Genomic DNA, 21,187 nt, shown 5'->3' with positions numbered 1-21,187 from the left:
TCTATTCAGCCAGAATTATCTCCAAGTTTGAACAAATGAAATGGTTCAACCTTGCGCACACACACTCAAATACATGATGTTGGGGTAAAGTACTGTAGTTCTGACCGAAAAGCAATTTTCTATTACAGTATTAGACAATTATCCATAAGATAAGGGAGGAAGTGCTTGTGTCATGAGACCAAGCTGCTGAAGCCCCCAAAACGGTAAATACCAGGTCTGTGCCAAATGGTGAACATCACAGAATTCCCCAGGATAGGGAGCTGAGGACGCTATTTGGGTTAAAGTAGTTATGGTAAAAAAATAAAAGATTCTCATTACAATTGAAATTTCCCTATGGCCATCTAAATACCACCTACTAACAAGAGCAACTACCCCTAGAAACGCCCCATCTCATGTTCAATTGACTGCAAGCATGCAACGATTCACTACTGTATCAGAATCAACTTAATTATATTGCATCACAATTGATAATCTAAGCATGTTTGGGGGAAAAAAATCTGAAATCATATTGTCTTGTGAAGTCGTTTTATTTTGGGTGAATTTACTGAAGATAGCCACATTACGCACCGTCTGCAAATCAGATGCAAAGAGCGAGCGACTGAGACAGACAGACAAGGATATATATAGCTAGACAGTGAGAGATGGACAGAGATTGATGTTATGTCAGACAGTATTAGAGGCAATATAGGGCTCTCCTAAAAAAAAAGATCCCTACAGAATCAATAAATTACAAGATTAAATTACACAATGTAACATATGTAGTCATCCCTTTTATGATGGGATATCAAAAATGGTGAAACATTGATATAAAAACATGTGAAAAAGAGGCATACATCAATCAAAATAAGATTCTTTCCATCATGGTAACTTTCGCACAATTTATCCATGTGCGTTTGTGAGCTTGCACAATAATTAGGCCATGCAGTGCTAAGTTGGATAGGTTTGCTCGAACGTTAAGTCCACATCTCTAAACTGAGTTAACGTTAAGTCCACATCTCTAAACCGAGTGTGAACGTTAAGTCCACATCTCTAAACCGAGTGTGAACGTTAAGTCCACATCTCTAAACCGAGTGTGAACGTTAAGTCCACATCTCTAAACCGAGTGTGAACGTTAAGTCCACATCTCTAAACCGAGTGTGAACGTTAAGTCCACATCTCTAAACTGAGTGTGCTTCCGAAATGTTTTGCCGTAATTGTAACTCAAATGTTTGCTTCTGGGAGTCCCTGGAACTAAATATTTTGAGATGGGGGGGCGCCTCCGCGGCCAAAATAAATATAGTTTTGGGGGTCTGAAAACGTTGGATTATAAATTAGACATTTGTAGAATCGGCTTCAGGTATTAAAGGGTTACACTTGTCAGTGTAATGTTTTAGTGTGGACACGCTGGTGAAAAAGAAACCTCCAGTGTTGACTCGCTACTGTGAGAAATGTTTTCCTCAAGCGTGCATATACTGGTAGTGTCTTTTCAGATTGCCTGACTCGTTGAAACTCATGTCACACCATTTACACTGGAAGGGTTTTTCTCCAGTGTGGAGACGCTGGTGTGTCTTCAGCAGACCCAACTGACTAAAGCTTTTGTCACACTGTTCACAGTGGAACGGTTTTTCTCCGGTGTGAACGCGCATGTGTATCTTCAGACAATCCATCCGACTGAAAGCTTTGCCGCACTGCGTGCAATGGTACGACTTTTTGCCCGTGTGTATACGCTCGTGTTTCCTCAGATTACTCTGGTCGTTAAAACTCTTACCACAATATTTACACTGGAACGGTTGTTCTCCGCTGTGGACAGGCATGTGTCTTTTCAGGTCACCGACATGTCTGAAACTCTTGTCACACAATTTACAGGTGTGGAGTCTCTTTCCTGTGGAAGTCAGCTCGGGTGTTTTTACTTCACCTGGCCGAGTCAAGGATTCGGTACGCTGTTGACTGTAAGAGCCTGTATCATCTGTGTCTCCTGGTTTCTGGCTGGCTGCGGTGCTGGTGATGTGTTGACAGGCTGCTGAGGGGATCTGTCCATTCCTCAACATCTGACAGTAGAGGTCACTGTGGCTCCTCTTCATGTGTTTGTGGAGGAAGTCCTGAGATGTGAAGGCGTAGAGGCACTCGGGACAGGAGAAGGGCTGAGTCTGGGAGGACTCACTCACAGCTGAGAGAGAGCAAGCGAGAAGAGGGAGAGGAAGAGAGGAGACAGGTGGAAAATGGTCAGCAGTGAACTTGAAAAGCCTCCAACAGTTCCCCCGTTTAGAAGCACAATGGCTTCCTTGTTAATTATAACTAGAAATGCACTCTGTCGAAGTAGGCCATACATTGCTTGTGCGCAAGCAGAGCGCGCAAGTACTGCTACTAACTAATGTCTATTTCAACTGCTGTTCTATATCCTTTAGACCAGTTATTGACCAGTTATTGACCAGTTATTGACCAGTACTTGCATGCTCTGCTTGCGCAAGTAATGACAGGAATGCGTTTTGCATTTCACCCCAGTTTCTCCATAGTCTGTTGGCTAAGCTAACTGGGCAATATGTGCACAAAATACTTTCCTTCCCTCAGATAGAAAAAAATGGCAGCCTTCATGTATTAAGAGAATGATGCACACAGTATCATCATACAAAATTAATGTAGTAAATGTTGTCACCTGACCAGCACATGTCCATGGGGACATCTGAATGCATCCTACATTTTATGACCGCACACATGTCTGTGCATACAAGTAAACTGACTAATATCTGTCACACAATTTTAACATTAAATTAATGAGTATGGGTATGTGATAAACAGATTATTGTCTGAGTATGGTGAGGACTGACAGTCCTGTTATTTACCGTTGGTGTTTGCTTGTAGCGTCAGTGTCTTGAAAGGGGCATCTTTGTTGAGTTTTCTGGCTTTGTGCATCTGCTCTTTTGCCAAGGATTCTAAGCCAGAGTACAACCAATCGGAGTCGCTGCTGCTGCTGTCGTCTTTTGGGTCCCACCACGTGTCAGAAGAACCGTAGACACCGTCCTTCTGGCTGCTGCGCTCCTGCAGCGGCACCAGTGGCCAGAGAGCAAAGCCCAGTTTGGGAAGGACCACCGCCGCCTGCTTCATTTTAACCAGCAGTGAAGAGGAGGCCTCGTCTATCTGTGGGAGTTTGGGAAGGACCACCGCCGCCTGCTTCATTTTAGACAGAAAGGACGTGGAAGCCTCGTCCATCTGTGGGTTTGTTTTGCCTAGCTGCCAAAAGGACCGCCTGAAAGATTCCTTCATCGTTCTTCGTTTGGTTGTCACGTGATTCGTGTCGTCTTTAATCTGACACTCCTTCGGCCCTGCCTGGTGGTGCGCCACTTCTGTGCTTTGCTGGATGTCACTCGAATGGGTGTTTAAATGTAGATCGGGATTTTTGGTGCAGTCGTCAGGGACCCACTCCAAGATCTCTTCCAGGGCAGCACTCTCCACAGTCTGACTCATTAGATTTATACAGCTGGCTCTCAGAGCCATAAGGTTCCAGAACTCTGGGTCAAAGTACAAGTCCTTCTTCAGGACCTACAGAAAGACAGTAAAAATGTAGTTGTGAATGTTGTCGACCATTGTACATGCAACATGTACAATTGTATTCAAGAGCCCAATAATGCACAGGGTAGCAGGTTTCACGCAACACATACATTGACACAATCATGCCAACACAGAATATAAGCATTTGGTCATGGTGTATTAATCAAGCCATTTCACTACCTGGAGCAACTCAAAGCGAACTTGGTTGCTGACGGGGCCGGCATCTGCGTGGTACTCCTGGTCAGGCTGTGTGTAGAGCTGGAAGACCATCTTGTACGCCTCCACAGTGTGCTCCAGGAAGTAGACCAGCAGAGCACAGGCTCTGCACATCTCCAGGTCATTGGGAAATAGGCCAGCGATGGTCTTGTAGATCAGGGTCTTGGTGCCGACGTCAGAGGGAAGGCATGACTGAAGGGCCTTGGTGCACAGCTCCACACAAAATTGGAACCCGTCTTTGCCCAACTAAATACATAAAATGAGACCGTTATTAACTCTGAAATATGTAACAGTTGAGGAATACCAGTGAATTCTATAAATGTTTAATCAAATGAATCTCGTCCACCACCATTATTTCAAAGCTACTCTTGGAAATGTCCCAGTCTGCCTCAGCCATTATGCAGACATAATAAAATATGTAAATTAGGTATTGGGCACCTTTTACTGTACAACAGACTGACGGATATAAAAAGTGCTAACGCATCCTAAAACGGATGTCTACGGTACCAAAAAAAGTAGCTCTCTTTCTCATATGAAAAATACTTATTCTTTTTTTTTATATATCATTTTTATCCCACGATTTTGTAACCCATTTTTCACCCCTGTGTCAATTATCTAATGTGATCCTGGGCTCTACACACCCTCCACCAACCTAGTCCCCATATATGGGGGACATGGGGAGAGCAACGGACTTGAACTCATTCTTCCTTCATGCCCGAGTGTCCAAGTTGCTCCTTTACACCTGACAGGGGGGAGTTTCCCTGGTTGGACGTAGCGCGTGGAAAGAACCAACCAGTTCCTTTCCCCTCCATCAGGCGCCCCGGCTGGTCAGGGGGAGGCAGTTTGAGACCAGGATTACTGCATGTTTTTTGTGAGGGTACCTACCCTAGGGGACACGGGGAGAACATGTGAGGGTACCTACCCTAGGGGACACGGGGAGAACATGTGAGGGTACCTACCCTAGGGGACACGGGGAGAACATGCAAACTCCACACAGAAAAAAATAATACTTCTTTTCATGTCTCACCTCTTCCAGGATGACTCTGATGAACGGGAAGATTGAATTGACGTTGGTGGCAGACAGCATCAGCTCATGGCTCTCCTCAAGTAAAACTTCTTTAGGGGTTTTCAACCGCATTTGTAGTTTACTCCATAGGAAGACGAGTTCACTGTAAGGCAAGGCAAGCACATTTCAAGAACAAGGCAATTCAAAGTGCTTTACATTACATGGCCCTTTAGCCAATTTTGACCTGAGATCAGATTCTAAAAATGTCTTCTACATCCTGACAGTTTTCTGAAAAAGCTATGTTTCTATGTCAGTCGTTCTTCGATTTTTCAAAAATAGCAGACCTACAAGCTCGTATGAGCTTGTAGATCTGCTATTTATTTTTCAATAGCTAAAGCATAACATGATGCTAACACCAAAAGGGGTTCCCGCCCAAAATGGGTTAGTATCATTTGTGGATTTCTATTGACACAATTTGACAGTAAAACCTACCACAAGTGGTCCATGTCTCCTCTTCGGAGCTGCTGGGAGAGGATGACTCTGGTGAGGGCCAGTAGCGATTCATCCTCTTCCTCGTTCTCCATATTACAGATGATGCGAACAGCATCTTTGCCATTAAGATCAGCCACCTGAGGGTGGAAAAGAAAGTGCCATTACGTCATTAAAGTTCCATTCAGGGCACACCAGAGTAGCTAATTGGATGTGTAATCACTACACAATACGGGATGATGTCCCTGATGTCCCGCTAGGTTGCATGTCTTTCCACTCTGTCCTGCATAAATTAAGCAAGTGCCTAAAGGTCTAACTAGTAATAGTCTATATTCCATGTGTGTGTTGGCAATAGTGCTGAGCCGGTTATTTTATAATCTAGAGATTTATTTGACAGACAATCATAGACACATTCAAAAAGTTCAGTGTGTCATAATTGCAATTTATTTATTTAATGTCTGTTCATGTGTAGTGTAAGTCACTGTATTCAAATTGCACAAATCATTAACAAGATATTTAGAAATATACAGTATATATATTTACATAAAATGTAAATTTGTACTTTCAGTCAATATTATTATACAGTCCTCCCTCATACACATCATCTCTATACAACAGTCACTCAGCCCACCTCTTTGTTCAGAAGGTCATTCTGGGAGGTTTTGTGAAGCCAGGTGAGGTACACCTGGAGGAAGAAGGGATGTTCTCCTGCTGTGGGATGCTGAGAGCAGCACTTGGCCAGGGCCATAGCCTCGCTGACCCTCTCACAGGTCAACAGGTAGCGTACCCGCAGCTCCAACAACACTGGCAGCTGGGAGCCGATATATTGGTCCACTGTGGAGGAGACAAACAGGAGGAGAGACATGGACTTAGTTTCATCATGGAGAGCTAATAAGGAACAAATGACACGAGTGTCGCTTAAATTATACTAGAATGGGTCTTCGTCACAGTAGTGCAGAATGCAGATACATTGAAAACAAACATGGTGCAGGAATAATGGAACTTCTCAGCTTCACATTTATTTGCAAGGCTCCCCGTTTGATTAGATGAACTCTACTGGGTGTTGCATCCAAGTGTCCTTGTGTAAAGCCCAAACCACAGAGTAAAAGCTGCCATATCTGAGCGGCACCCCGAGCTGCTATTTTGAAAGAAATCCCGGCGCCGATTGTTTTAAAGTGAACACGTCGGTGGCACTGGGAACTTCATAAATGCTAACTGCTAGCCAGCAAAGAAAGAATTAAGCTTGATCTAGGATATTTCTGGACTAGCTGCAGGATGAAATCGCTTGGTCAATTATCATTAAAAAAAATTCTAAGAACAACAATTCAAGTGGAAAATATATTTACACACATTGAACATACAATAAAACAAATGCAAACAAATATGGTTGCTGATTGGAGTGTGTGACAGCCAGGTATAAAACGAATGCAAAAAGATATGGTTGCTGATTGGAGTGTGTGACAGCCAGGTATAAAACGAATGCAAAAAAATATGGTTGCTGATTGGAGTGTGTGACAGCCAGGTATAAACGAATGCGAAAAAATATGGTTGCTGATTGGAGTGTGTGGCAGCCAGGTATAAAACAAATGCGAAAAAATATGGTTGCTGATTGGAGTGTGTATAAAATATACCTTCAGTTTGAGGTAATGTGGACTCTGTGAGGATGGCCTGCAGAGTGTTGTTCGCCCATGGCCCGCCATCTTGTAAGCAATTGCTCACCTGGAGCAAGTGAACATTCTGATGCCTCGCAAGGGACTTATGACATTCCTGGGAAAAGAAACAGTTAGGGGGGAAAGGAGAATAAATTGCAGCCTCACACACTTTGAAAAGCCCTGCTCTACAGTATGTGGAGCACATCACCAGACTTCTGAAAAGACACAGGAATCACAGGGAAAGGGAGCAGCAATTGTGATTTATACTTACAGTAAAACATATATACAGTATAATGATTAATGATGCTTTGAAGAGGCCCCCATGGGAGCTGTCGTCAAATCCCTTCACAGAAATGCATAATTAAGCTAAGTCAGAAAATGGTTTGAGGCCTCACCTGGAATTTAACAGCAAAGAGTTTCAGTGGATCCTGATTGAAGTCATTCTTGTCAAAGAACAGCAAGAGCTCAAACACACTCCTGTGAGGGAACAGAAATCCTAGGAATTACTCTTTGGGCAAGAAATCGATTCTTGACATTTGCATCCCATTTCCTAATGGTTGTAAGGCCTCAAAGGCCTCCACGGTTACTTACAACAGCGGCTCTCAAAGTGGGGTCTGGGGACCCCAGGGGTCCTGGAGGGATTTCCAGGGGGTCTCCAGCTAAATGATAGTTTGGAACCAAATGGACCCTTATGGGTCTGTATCTGTACCATTTTACTCTGAAAAGCCCGCCTTCCATTTCCCCCGAAAACCGGGAGGTGAAATCTTCCATTGCGCTAATGAGTCTGATCTTTCTTTAGAAGCGTGAATATTCCAAACGAGATGAATGATGAAGTCAGACATTAGGACAGAACATCGCTGTTCTGATCAAAACCACGGACAGCGCCGTAGATAGAGAGACTAAGGAAGATCGTTGGCCCGTAAACCAGGACGTGAATCGGATGTGCGACTTCTCACCATGGACAGCGCTCAAAGCTTTAGTTTAGAGATACAGGGCTTTGAAAATCATGTTATGATGGAGGCTCAGTGGAGCTCGATGGAAAGAACCCATAGCTGGTGGGGACAGAGGCGTTGGATAGCAACCGGAGCAATGCTAAAAGGTAAATGGAGTATACGGGGGTACGAACATGTACGTAGTTGGCACCTGCCGTACTCTAGGGGGTCCGAATATGTTCGTAGATGGCAGAAAAATAATTAAAGTGTCGATGTGGGGGTCCTTGACATGAAAGTGTTTGAGAACCACTGACTTACAAGGCCAGACTGCTGAGCATGGAGAGCACATCATCACAGTCGTCTGGAAACAGGTGAGGATCAAAATTGCACAGAGTAATCTCGAGGATCCTGAGTTGAGGCAGTGGAGTCTGGAAGTGACATGTGTACTCCTCCACCAGCTAGGGAGAGATATATGAAAAATAATTATTAAGAATAATAAAGGTAAGGTTTATTTGGTTAAAATAAGTGTTAAAGAGCTGTATATTGCTATAGAGTGATTGTTCAGTAACAGCAGTCTCCATGTCTCTCCAGATTTTTATTGAACAGCAAATGTATTTTCAGGTTGGGACACCGATTTTTATCCAATCAGGATAGAGAACTCAGTCAGGAATGGGATGCAGATTAAACCAGTAGAATTGTAAGTGAAACACAAAGAAATGAGCAGACAAAATTGGAACTGGAACATTATAGAAATTAATCTGATAAATGGCTAGTAACTGTGTATTAAGAACAATAAATCATAGTTTTCTTTCACTCTTCCCACCGTTAGCCTTTTCCCCCACCAGTTGTTATCGACAGCAAAAATATTCTATTCCATAATGGTACAATTTTCAAACAGTGGCCTGCGGCCTAATTCATGTTAATAACAACATTTAATCCACTACATGTTTACTGAATGTATATATCCATGTCCATGTGTTGCCCAGAAACGACTTGTTTATGGCACAAATGCTAAGCTAAACCAGGCTAATGTTGTGCTTAGTAGCTAAACAGCTGGCTGGCTCACTGGCTGTAGTGGTTAGTCACTAGTCAGTGTTGACTAGTTAGTTGAATTAACATGACACACAGACAATTAACTTCAGTGACGCAACCCATGCTGTGTTCAGTTTGTTGTGATAATAAAACACCACATGCATGGAATATCTTATCAGTGGCATTAGCTAAAGGCTAATGTTAGTGACTTTAGGTAGTACTGTAGCCCGACCGCCATGTACAACTGAACCCTAAAACCAATTTGAACGGGTAAAAAGTACTAAAAAACCCTTTTGTCTATTAAAGAACATGCTGCTCGCGCTACGTCGGGGTGGTGGTCGGTCGTTAGCCAACTGTCACTGGGGGGAGGGGAATCTGAACCGTTTGCTTTATGTTGTCCAATCTCCTCCACAGGTTTTATTATGTCAATCCCTCATAAACTCCGTCTTACCTTGCGGAAATCGGAAAAAAAGGTTTTAGAGTCCACCTGCAGCGCGTGACTCGAGCAACCGCTTTTAAACAAACTCTGTAGTCGTTTCTCGAAGCCCTGTAAATCCAGAGCGCTGTATTCCTGCTCCGCCATACTGCTGTTCTTCTCCTGTTCCGCTGCTTGGCCCAATATTCTTCTTTTCTTTTGGAGTTAATGGCACTTGACGTCCCAAAATCGTTGCATTACCGCCATCTACTGGAATGTGAATTTGTGATAGGGATAGTAAAGTGTACACATTTTCCCTTTTTTCATTCAATACATTTATGTAACAAGTCTTGGTGCTTTTTCTGGTTTTAGCAGATTTTGGATTTACCTGTACTTTCATTGAACTGTACACATTCTACAAAAGTACTACGGTGCCAACAGGGGAGGGTAATCACTCCACAGTGCACTGCCACAAGATAATTCTTGGTTTAAAATACATTTGAATATATATATACATTAAAGGTCAATGAAATTACGTAAACTCACTATAAAATAGCTCAAAGCTCTATTGCTGATTACTTAGGTTAGAACCCGCCAACATTGTTTGTTAATTTCAATTAACGCCTAAATGTTCTCAGTGGTGCGGTTCTTGACATGTGGAATTAAACCAACCAACAAAGTGGTTTACAATGTGTATCTTTTTAGATTATGGTCAACAAACTATTAAGAAGCAAAACAAACAGTGAAAGATTTATTCCATTTGAATTTGTGAATTTGAATTGATTGAGTACAGGCTAACATACAAATTGGCCTAATGCAAAACACAAAAATAATCACACCCATATTTTGTTATATATTAGGCATACCATAACATATACTGACCGTGCTTTGCTTTTGGATGGCAGCATATATAATTTTGAACCTCATAAATGATTATCCACCAACGGTGGTCCTGTACCTCACCTCATACACACCCCCCCCCCCCCCCCCCAACATCTCTTAGCTGAAATCAACCGATCTACAAACTCACATGGTCACACATAGTCAATAATCTCTGTGATATCATCCACCAATGCATTATGAGCATCACCTGTAGCATGGCCATTAATCCCACCAGCCACCAATGCATCATCATGGGCATAATCTGTGCTAATCTCACACATGTCTTTCCGACCGAAATTCAAGCCACACACTTTAGAGTCGTATGGTTTTTCTCTGATATGGATACGAAGGTGTCTCGTCAGATTAGTTTTCCAAGAGAAATTCTTGCCACACACTTTACAGCTGAAAGGTTTTTCACCGGTGTGGATAATAAGGTGTTTCCTCAGATTACGTTCCGAAGAGAAATTCTTTCCACACACTTTACAGCTGAAAGGTTTTTCTCCGGTGTGGATAATAAGGTGTTGCCTCAGATTACGTTCCGAAGAGAAATTCTTTCCACACACTTTACAGCTGAAAGGTTTTTCTCCGTTGTGGATAAGGTGTGTCCTCAGATTGTTGTATGGTCTTTCTCCGGTGTGGATACGAAGGTGTTGCTTAAGATTACATTTATAATAGAAAGTCTTGCCACACACTATACAGCGGAAAGGTTTTTCTCCGGTGTGTATACGAATGTGCGCTCTCAGATTACATTTCCAAGAGAAATTCTTGCCACACACTTTACAGCTGAAAGGTTTTTCTCCGGTGTGGATACGAAGGTGTTCCTTCAGATACTGTTCGCTACTGAAACTCATGTCACACACTTTACAGCAGAAAGGAATTTCATCATTGTGGATGAGCTGATGTTCCTTCAGATGATGTAAATGACTAAAACCTGTGTTACACAGTTCACAGTGAAAAGGTTGTACGTCAGTGTGCACATGCTTGTGTACCTTCAGGTCTCTCAACCAAATGAACCTCTTGTCGCACACATCACACTGGAAACGTTTAACTCCAGTGTGGCAACGCTGGTGTTTCTTCAGAAACTGTTCGTTACTGAAACTCTCGCCGCACTCTTTGCAGTGGAACGTTTTTTCTCCAGTGTGGAGAGTTTGGTGCTTTCTCAGACTAACTAACCTGGTGTAACCCATGCCACACTCTTCACACTGAAAAGGTTTTACACCAGTGTGGAGAGTTTGGTGATTTCTCAGACTATCTAACTTGTTGAAACTCATGTCACACCACTCACAGTTGTGGGGTTTCTTTCCTGTGTGAATCAGATGACGCGTCTTTACTTCCCCTGGCTGAGATAAAGTTTTGATAAACAAAGTTTTGATAAACCGTTGATTACTGTAAGGTATTTGTTGGTCTGTGTCTCCTCGTTTCGGGTCGGTTGCAGAGATGATGCAGGGAGGGTCGCCAGGGACCGGAGTAGATGGAGGGGACTCGTCGCCCAATGTTACAACAGGAACGGGAGGAACTAAGTCTACACAAGTAGTGCTGGTGATTTGCTGACAGGCAGCTGAGGGGATATGTCCATTCCATTGGCAGTAGATGTCCTTGTGGCGCCTCTTCATGTGTCTATGGAGGAAGGGCTGAGATGTGAAGGCAAATAGACACTCAGGACAGGAGAAGACCAGAGTCTGGGAAGTTTGGGACGTCACTCCTGATAGCGAGAGAGAAGACAGAGAGAGAGGGAGGACAACAGAAGGGGAGAGGCAGGTAAAAACAGTATCCAGACAACTAGAAACGCTTCATCATCTGTCCAGTCTCCTTTGTAGGAGCACTATTGACAATATTCAGACAGCGGCCATCTTGCCAGCAAGGTGCTAACTAGGGATGGAGCCCAAAAACCGGGTCGATTACAAGCCCGGGTCGGCATTTATCGAGACCCGAGTATCAATAAGCTTTTGGCTTGTTATCGGGTATAGCCGCAGCAGCTGACATCATGGGCCGCTCGCTATATGAAGGGGCAGGCACGTAGCGTGGATTAAATGATTGACGGGGAGGTGGGGGTGGTAGCACTGACTGGGCCACGGTGGTAAGGGGGCCGAGACTCGACGGGTGGTTGCGTTATGGTTGCACCGTGGAAGTAGGGTGGAACGGGTGAAAAAGTTTTGGTTACATGTTTAAAAAGACAAGAGGGGAGCTAAATGCAATAAAGTTTATGCACGAAAAGGAACATTTCGACAATGCATAGGCATCTGTCAATAATGCATTGCACAGCCCTACGTACCACCCGTTTTGAATTTGCACATAATGCAGGAGGCAGCTAGTCAGGGAATATTATCAGTATAATGTCAAATCTGGGAATACATTTCTTACCAATAGTTTTCACCAATGTGTTTGTTGATCTTTGAGTCTTTGATACCAAAATTGGAGCGCATGCACATTTGAAGTGAAGCATTTACCCCTGGCTTCTCCATATAAACTATCAGTCGATATGTGCACAAGATACAAATAAGGCAGCCTCCGTGTATTACAGCTGGGATGTAAAGGTGACTCCAGACCGAGGAAACTTGTCCAGAGTCAGTCTGCAGACGAAAGATTATTTTCCACCATGCGAATTGCAGAAAGCGCTGGTTTGCAGTGTTGCCAGGTCTGCTTATTATGCGACTTTGGGCTAGTTGTCCTGTAACATACCGTAGCTTAATATTCATAGTTGCTGTTGCTTTATAGTTTGGGCTTCTTTCTGAAGTGTAGTTGCTTATTTGGACTTGCTTTCATTTCTCAAGTAGTGAAACTGGTTGTTTCTTTTGGATTTGTTTTCATAGATCACTCACAGAATCTGGCAACACCATCGGATATCGGCAACCGACCGGACATTTCGTTCAACGGTTCTTCATCAACGGGTTCCGACGCGTCGATAAGGCGATATGGATGGTAAGCGACAGGAACTTCTCGTCGTGAGTCTCCTGCCGACCCGCTCGCACTCTTTCAAACTAGCCGACAGCCGACTGTCGGCGCAATGTGGAGGTAGCTTAAGACGTACAGCTTTGTCGGTGACAAAGAGGGGAAATAACTTACTGTGGTCACAAAGTACTGTAGGAATGTGTATGCGAGTATACAAAATTTGGGATAATTCAAAGTGACTAGATCTGTGCTTGTCAGGCGTTCGCCTACTTGGGAACGATGTAAGTTGGGAATAATTCAAAGGATTGCTAAACAACGGACACTCCTCATCGTCCTCCTCCACGTCCTCACCTGGATGAGGGGAGGAGTCTCTCCCCTGACCTGGCCCGTCCCTCCTCGTAAGTTCTGGGGCTGCAGACATCAGACCTAATATGAGGGGAAAAGAAAGAGCAACATAAATTTAGGCAGAGGGAAACAAACTGAATGGGAAGACAGAACAGGACAGGTGGCCACAAGCACAAATATTCCTGGAACAAACATTATCAATATAAACAAACTGGATTCACTACGTTATGAATGTTATGTTTTTTTGTTTCTTTTACTATTTTAACAGCATGGTTATGTGATGGCGAGGGTTGATAACGCCAGTCCTCGGTTATTTACCATTAGAGTTTGCTTGTGGCATCAGTGTCTCCGATTGGTTGCACTCCGGTTCAGAATCCTGGTCCCATTTTGGGTCCCAACAAGTGTCAGAACCTACAGAAACAGTGTCCTCCCCCTCAGAACCTACAGAAACCCCCTCCCCCTCCTCCTCCCTGATGCATTGCTGCAGCGGCACCAGTGGCCAGGGAGCAGCCTGAGAGCTGTGTTCGGGAAGCACCACCACTGCCGGCGGCGTTTGGGATGGATCACCGCTGCCAGCTTCATTCACCAGAAGTGAAGAGGAAGCCTTGTGAAGTTGTGGGAGTTTGGGAAGGACAGCTTCATTCACCAGAAGTGAAGAGGAAGCCTCGTGAAGTTGTGGGAGTCTGTTAAGGACCACCACTGCCGACTTCATTTTAATCAGAAGTAAAGTGGAAGCCTTGTTTATTCGTGGGAGTCTGGAAAGGACCACCACTGCCGGCTTAATTTTAGTGAGAAGTGAAGTGGAAGCCTTGTCTAAATCCTCATGGGTTTCTGAGTTCTCCATGAGCCGCTGCGGCTTCCCAGACAGAAGGGAAGTGGAAGCCTCGTCTAGATCCTCATGAGTTTCTGAGGAAGTGGAAGCCTCGTCTAGATCCTCATGAGTTTCTGAGGAAGTGGAAGCCTCGTCTAGATCCTCATGAGTTTCTGAGGAAGTGGAAGCCTCGTCTAGACCCTCATGAGTTTCTGAGGAAGTGGAAGCCTCGTCTAGATCCTCATGAGTTTCTGAGGAAGTGGAAGCCTCGTCTAGATCCTCATGAGTTTCTGAGTACTCCATGAGCCACCCCGGCTTCCTTATCTTACGTCTTGGGCGCTTCTTTTCTGAGAACCGTGGTGGGATAAGACTGTGATACATTTTGTCGTCTTTAGTTTGGCGCTTCTTTGCCCCCGCCTGGTGTACCACTTCTGTTCTTTGCTGGAAGTTGCTTGAATGGATGCTTAATATATAGGGCTCTTTGATGCAGTTGTCAGGGACCCATTCCAAGATCTCTTCTAGGGCAGCACTCTCTGCCGTCTCACTCATCAGATTCTTACAGTTGGCTCGCAGAGCCATGAGGTCACAGAACTCAGGGTCAAAGTGCAAGGCCTTCTTCAGGACCTACAGAAAGAGTCAGTAAAAACAAAATATGTGAAAAGTGTCGACCATCGATTGTTTCACACAAAAAAAAAAGGCATTGACATAAACAATGCATTGAAAAATAAAAAATACTATTGTTTATGACTTATCCACCTGGAGCAACTCAAAGCGAACTTGGTTGCTGACGGGGCTGGCATCTGCATTGTAGTCCTGGTCAGGCTGTGTGTAGAGCTGGAAGACCATCTTGTAAGCCTCCACCGTGGGCTCCAGGAAGTAGACCAGCAGAGCACAGGCTCTGCACATCTCCAGGTCGTTGGGAAACAGGCCAGCGATGGTCTTGTAGATCAGGGACTTGGTGCCGACGTCATCACAGGACTGAAGGGCCTTGGTGCACAGCTCCACACAGAACTGGAGCCCATCGTTGCCCAACTAACATAAACAATGACAAAATGTTGAATATGAACACTGAAATGTGTAAAAGTTGTCTTGTCTTGAATACCACTGAATATTAAAAGGTTTTATCTAATAATAATATCCAGTCTGGCTCAGCCATTATTCATACATTTTAAAATAAAAAATTGGCCATGGGAACCATTTGCTCTGAACAAAAAACAAGAAAAAATAAAAGAAATAAGTCAAATATACTATACGTGATACTGTACTATTACTACTCCGTTTCATAATGCAATTGCTACAAAAACGGATGTCTTAAGTTCAAGTGACAAGTTTGCACAAAAACGTAGCTTCTTACTTGAACAAATACTTGTCTTTACTTTACTGTATATCTCACAGCGGCAGCGGTGGGCGAACGGATTGCGGAGCGGTCTTGATACCGGAAGGTCTCCAGTTCGAATCAGCAGTCCGACACGTTAAAATTACCACCGCTGAAGTGCCCTTGAACAAGGCATTGAACCACTACGATGAAATGTTCTATGAGCAGGGCCTGGCTGGAAACAAGTTCTTGAGCTTAGCCCAGATACCCTGGGTAAATATAGTAATCATTTAATTTAATTTCATTTCACCTCTTCCAGAATGACTCTGATGAACGGGAAGATTGAATGGACATTGGTGGCAGACAGCATCAGCTCATGGCTCTCCTCAAGTAAAACTTGTTTGGAGGTTTTCAACCGCATTTGTAGTTTGCTCCATATGAAGACAAGGTCACTGTGGGACAATTTAAGACAGATAAGATGGTAAATATTCCTACTGTGTGTACTGTGCAGTTATATTAGACCACATGTGACTTATGTACTAAGACTTCATTCACTTTGGTGTGAAACAGCCGTCATAACCTGCTGGTGTGAGACTGGCCATTGTATAATTTGTGGATTTCTATTCACAGTAAAACCTACCACAAATGGTCCATGTCTCCTCTTCGAAGCTCCTGGGAGAGGAAGGCTCTGGTGAGGGCCAGTAGTGATTCATCCTCTTCCTCGCTCTCCATATTACAGATGACGTGAAGAGCATCTTTGCCATTAAGATTAGTCAGCTGAAAGAAGGAGGAGAAACCAGTGCCATTACATCATTCAAGTCCCATTCAGAGCACACCAGTATGGATTAGTGCAATTTCTACAGTTACAGTACTGTACGACTCAGGTTCAATTCCTGTCCATGTCTTTCTACTGTCCTGCAAAGATGAAGCACAAATGCCCCAAAAAAGACTCTTAACTAGTACTATTCTACAGTTTAAGTTAGTACTAGGGCCAGTTATTTCAGAATTGTGTTGTGTGATTGATAGTCATTGACACACAAAATGTTTAAAAGTAATATTTAGAATTAGATATATGTCAACTTTGACCTTCAATCAATATTATACAGTCCTGTCCTCCCCCGCTAGGGATTTATGTATGAATCGATTAATTCATTAATTGATAACCTTACCGATAGATTAACCGGTTAGTTGATAAGCAGTGTTTGTTTCGTTTTGTTTTTTGTCCATGACAAAGAAAATATATGATCCATTGAAGGTGGCAACAGTCCATTTGCTCAGTACAATATTTCGGGGACATATTTAGAATGTGTGCAGGGTTGAGTATGTTGAATCTAGTTTGCATTAATACGATCTCTAATGGAGGATTTAGTTGACACAATGAAATAAAATGGCGATATTATTCAGTGTGGTGCAGACGGCCTGTCACAGCCAGATTTGGGAGACCAGTAGCTTTGTTGTTGCAAGGAAAGCGGTAAAATTAGACTTTTGTCGTCGACGTTTGTCTCAGATTCAGTCCGACGGAGGGACACAGTATAACTCTATGGGGACACAAAAGTAGGACCCGGAAGTATCTCTGGAGGGGCCGCTTACGTCACGGCTAAAATACTGAATACAACACACTCAGCCCACCTCTTTGTTCAGAAGGTCGTTCTGGGAGGTTTTGTGAAGCCAGGTGAGGTACACCTGGAGGAAGAAGGGATGTTCTCCTGCTGTGGGATGCTGAGAGCAGCACTTGGCCAGGGCCATAGCCTCGCTGACCCTCTCACAGGTCAACAGGTAGCGTACCCGCAGCTCCAACAACACCGGAAGCTGGGCGATGATATATTGGTCCACTGTGGAGGAGTCAAACAGGAGAAGATAGTCTATATTCAAATATATAAACACCAAATTATGTACAGTGTGGGTACAGCGATGTAATAGATCCTGTTATTGATGTATGTATTTTGAGGTGTAATCAGTCTGGTGTCAGAGGTGCATACGTTGGTTAGACATACCAACAGTCCTACAGTCATTAGTCCGACAACACTGTCGCTGCTAAAAGTAACCTGCGCTGCGGGTTTAAAATCACCCGTGGCTCCCGACATGTGCTGCGGGTTAAAACGAACCCGTAGCGGGTTAAATATCACTGTGCCGTCCGCGTGCGGTTAGGGTTTTGGTTTGGGTCTCGGACTCATGACTGTAGGTATATGTATAACCAAACACATGGACCCGCAAGTAGTACAGGAAAGGTGCAATTCTGGGGAACCCCCCTATCCTGATGCAAATGGGCGTGGCCTATACGGGGGAGATGCGCGATGACCAAGGAATCCAGGGAAGGTGTTTTAGTAAGTTAATGTAATAATTATTTATTACATTAACTTTAATAATTATTATGAACCTCCCATCGAAGTGGTGTAACTGTAGCTCCGACGATTTCTGAGAGAAAAATACTTGATGTGAGTTTTCACATTGTCCCATGTAAATCGATGGGAAATTTTAATTCACTAATAAATTAATTACCGGTATTAATCAATAATTTGTCAAATTGAAAAAAGGTCAATGCCTGTGTGAAAAGCGCGATTGGTGCAACCAGTGAGGAGCTACGACAGTGTTTCAGACATTCATTTATTAGGACAGACATTCATTCATTCATTCAGACATTGAGTGAATTATAGTATGATGATAATAAAATTAAAATACAAAATTGGCGCAGATCTGTCCAGCACTGGTTTGTTGTTTTCACCGTTACAAACCTTCAGTCTGAGGTAATGTGGACTGTGTGAGGATGGACTGCAGAGTGACGTTCCCCCATGGCCCTCCATCTTGTAAACAATTGCTCACCTCGAGCAAGTGAACATTCTGATGCCTCGCAAGGGACATATGACATTCCTGCATGACATTCCACAGTAGGAATAAAGAGAGAATAAATTGCAGCCTCACGTTTTGAAAAGCCCTGCTTTCTCCCCTGCTGAAAGACAGCAGGGAGAAAGGGATAGACAATGCATGTCTATCCATGCACACAAGTATTTGTACTTTTATTTCTAACCTCTGCGTTGAGATTACAATTAGAGGAGCATGCGACATCATCCCTAATGGACTTTAAATCCGATTTCATCTTCACCCCTGTTTGAAAGGCATGCCTCACACTTTGAGAAGCCCTGCTATGTAGATACATACAGTATATATTTTAGTGGTGCTGCATTTAAGGGGCAACCATGACGGCTGTTGTCAAATCCATTCAAAGAAATACCGGTACATAATTAAGCTAAGTCAGAAAATGGTTTGAAGCCTCACCTGGAATGTAACAGTGAAGTGTTTCAGTGGATCCTGATCGAAGTCATTCTTGTAAAAGAACAGCAAGAGCTCAAACACACTCCTGTGAGGGAACAGAAATCCTATGAATTACTGTTTGGGCAAAAATTGTATTCTTTAGTTGAAATATGCGCCCAGTTTCCCAACAGTCCGAACAAAGGCCTACGCCAGGGTTACTTACAAGGCCAGACTGCTGAGCATGTAGTGTACATCATCACAGCCTACCGGAAACGAGTACGATTCTCGATCAAAATAGCAAAGAGCAATCTGGAGGATCCTGAGTTGAGGCAGTGGAGTCTGCCAGTGACATGTGTAGTCCTCCACCAGCTCAGAGAGAAATGTGGGAGAGAAAGTAAAAAACTAAAAACAACCAAAAATGAGAGTTGGGGAACAACTTCCATCTATATCCATTAAACCCATTATGGCCCACCAGTCCAAGAGGAACTTGAAGTCAACATTCAGGGGTTGACACTAAGATCTCACAGGCACTTGCTTGTCAGGCAAGTACAGGTCACGTCCTACTTGCCCAAATGTCATGCCCACTTAGCCAAAACAATCGCCCATTATAAAATGATAGTAACATTTTAAATATTGTTAATTTTAATGCTTGGGAAACATTCATTTGTGGTTCCTTGAGGATGCAGCAGTGATGTCAATAGGGTCCCGGGACCCAGGAGTGGTCTTTTAGATGGGTCATGTGTGCCTGCGTCTATGGCTGCAGGCTATCTTGGTGTAAAATTGGATATTTTGTCCAAAATGTAATGAAAAATGGTAATTAGGCCTATACATGATATGAACATGCTCGGCACATTATAAGATTACTTCTTGTTTATGCCCAAAAAAATGACTGTTGCAGCACTAGCCATTGTAGAAATAGTTTAATATTTTTACAATGGCTAGTGCTACAAAACCTGTAGCCTATATCCAGTCATTGTGGGCCATAAACAAGAAGTAGACCTTAATTGTCGAATGTTTAAGCACGTTAATAATGTGTACTTTACTTTAACATTTTTATGTATTTCTTTTTTCACATTTTGGAGAGAAAATAGCCAGGTGCCCAGTGCCCACTTTTCCTATAATGACCTGTCTGCGGTTGTTAGAACATGTGCACTAGGAATATCATATCAGTAGATTATCTCAACTAAGAAATTCATCTGAAATGACTTGAAAACTTTTCAACTTCTTCCTCAAACACTAGAGGCGTTCAGCGGCTCAGCCAACTTACATCTCTTGGGGAGGGGAACCTGCAGACCTGCTGCTGCAGGCATGTGTTCTCCTGCACAAGGTTTACTTTGTATTTTAATGAATGAAACAGTGTCTCTGACTGTCTTACCTTGCGGAATCCAGAACAGAAGGTTTTCCCGTCCACCTGCAGCGCATGACTCGAACAACCATTTGTAAATAAACTTTGTAATCGTTTCTCGAAGCCCTCTAAGTCGAGAGCACTGCCTTCCTCCGCCATACTGCTTTCTGTTGTCTTCTTCGACTTCTTGTTTTGGTTTTCATGGGCGTTTGTAACTTCATAGTCGTTGCAATGCCGCCATCTACTGGAATGTGAATTTGTGATAGGGACTGCAAACAAAGTGTACACATTTTCCCTTTTTTCTAACAGTGTGTATATGATTTTTTTTTTTTTTGCATAGAAGTGTTTTCAAGTGTATATCTGTATGTTTTGATGAATTGAAAACGGGGATCTTTATGTCTTAGTGCTTTTTCTGGTTTTATCCGCTTAGCAGATTTTGTATTGACCTGTTCTTTCATTGAACTCTACACATTCAGCAAATGTTTAATCAAAAAACAAACAAAGGACATGTGCCAACAGTGGAGGGTAATCACTCCACAGTGCACTGCCACAAGTATGAGAGGATGTTTGGTTTAAAATACATTTAAAGATATGTATTATATACATTAAAAGTCAATAAAATTACATCCCCTCACCTTTCTCTATGCAAATCAGAATAACTGAATTATAAAAGGTTATTATGGACACTATACATCTTTAGGAAATATATATTTTGGTGGTATCTTAAACTTAATGTTGGCATGCTGACTAATTAAGAAGATAAATGGCACTTAATGTCAAAAAGGTTGCCGACCACTCATGTGTCCACCCAGTTATTCCATTCACAATCACAGGATTCACAGCACAGTTCTAACTTCTAACCTAGCCCTAGAATGTCTCCGTTGGGGGAAGCACAAATGTTTGCGATAGGTGCTGGGTAATTAATCACACCACCTGCCAATTGTGTGTCCCAAACATGTGTGCTTCCCTGGTCAATTGGTGATGACGTTTGTGGTAATAAATAGGAATCGTTTGTAAATTCAGTCCATTGTCATTCTGGGCCCTCGCCCGGAGAGAATGTCGTCCGTGTGCAGCTCGTGAAAAA

General features: G+C 43.2%; 1 protein-coding gene across 1 annotated transcript; it reads right to left on the bottom strand.

The window, feature by feature from the left end:
• Nucleotides 1-508: 508 nt before the first annotated feature.
• Nucleotides 509-20,332, bottom strand: LOC306917186 (uncharacterized protein). Its single transcript, XM_079495319.1, has 21 exons — nt 20,134-20,332; nt 18,982-19,127; nt 18,783-18,864; nt 18,242-18,377; nt 17,139-17,341; nt 16,150-16,286; nt 15,820-15,961; nt 14,951-15,226; nt 13,702-14,818; nt 13,390-13,464; nt 10,305-11,851; nt 9,304-9,483; nt 8,139-8,278; nt 7,284-7,365; nt 6,868-7,003; nt 5,868-6,070; nt 5,240-5,376; nt 4,769-4,910; nt 3,706-3,987; nt 2,820-3,516; nt 509-2,146 (listed from the first exon to the last, which is right to left on the bottom strand). The coding sequence occupies exons 1-21, from the start codon at nt 20,260-20,262 to the stop codon at nt 1,437-1,439; spliced, it is 6,699 nt and encodes a 2,232-aa protein (XP_079351445.1). The 5' UTR covers nt 20,263-20,332; the 3' UTR covers nt 509-1,436.
• Between the last annotated feature and the right edge of the window lie 855 nt (nt 20,333-21,187).

Source organism: Electrona antarctica (genome assembly GCF_951216825.1).
Source record: "Electrona antarctica genome assembly, chromosome: 24".
NCBI lineage: Eukaryota > Metazoa > Chordata > Actinopteri > Myctophiformes > Myctophidae > Electrona > Electrona antarctica.
Note: the sequence above shows the minus strand (reverse complement) of the source record. Positions and strands in the feature narration are given on the sequence as shown.

What these genes read in the sequence shown, in the direction of transcription:
- LOC306917186 (XM_079495319.1), bottom strand. Translation starts at nt 20,262, where the DNA reads ATGGCGGAGGAAGGCAGTGCTCTCGACTTAGAGGGCTTCGAGAAACGA. An exon ending in AGACTCCTCCCCTCATCCAG is followed by an intron (nt 11,852 to 13,389) that starts GTGAGGACGTGG and finishes TCTCGCTATCAG; the next exon opens with GAGTGACGTCCCAAACTTCC. An exon ending in CAGAGATTATTGACTATGTG is followed by an intron (nt 9,484 to 10,304) that starts TGACCATGTGAG and finishes TAACTCCAAAAG; the next exon opens with AAAAGAAGAATATTGGGCCA.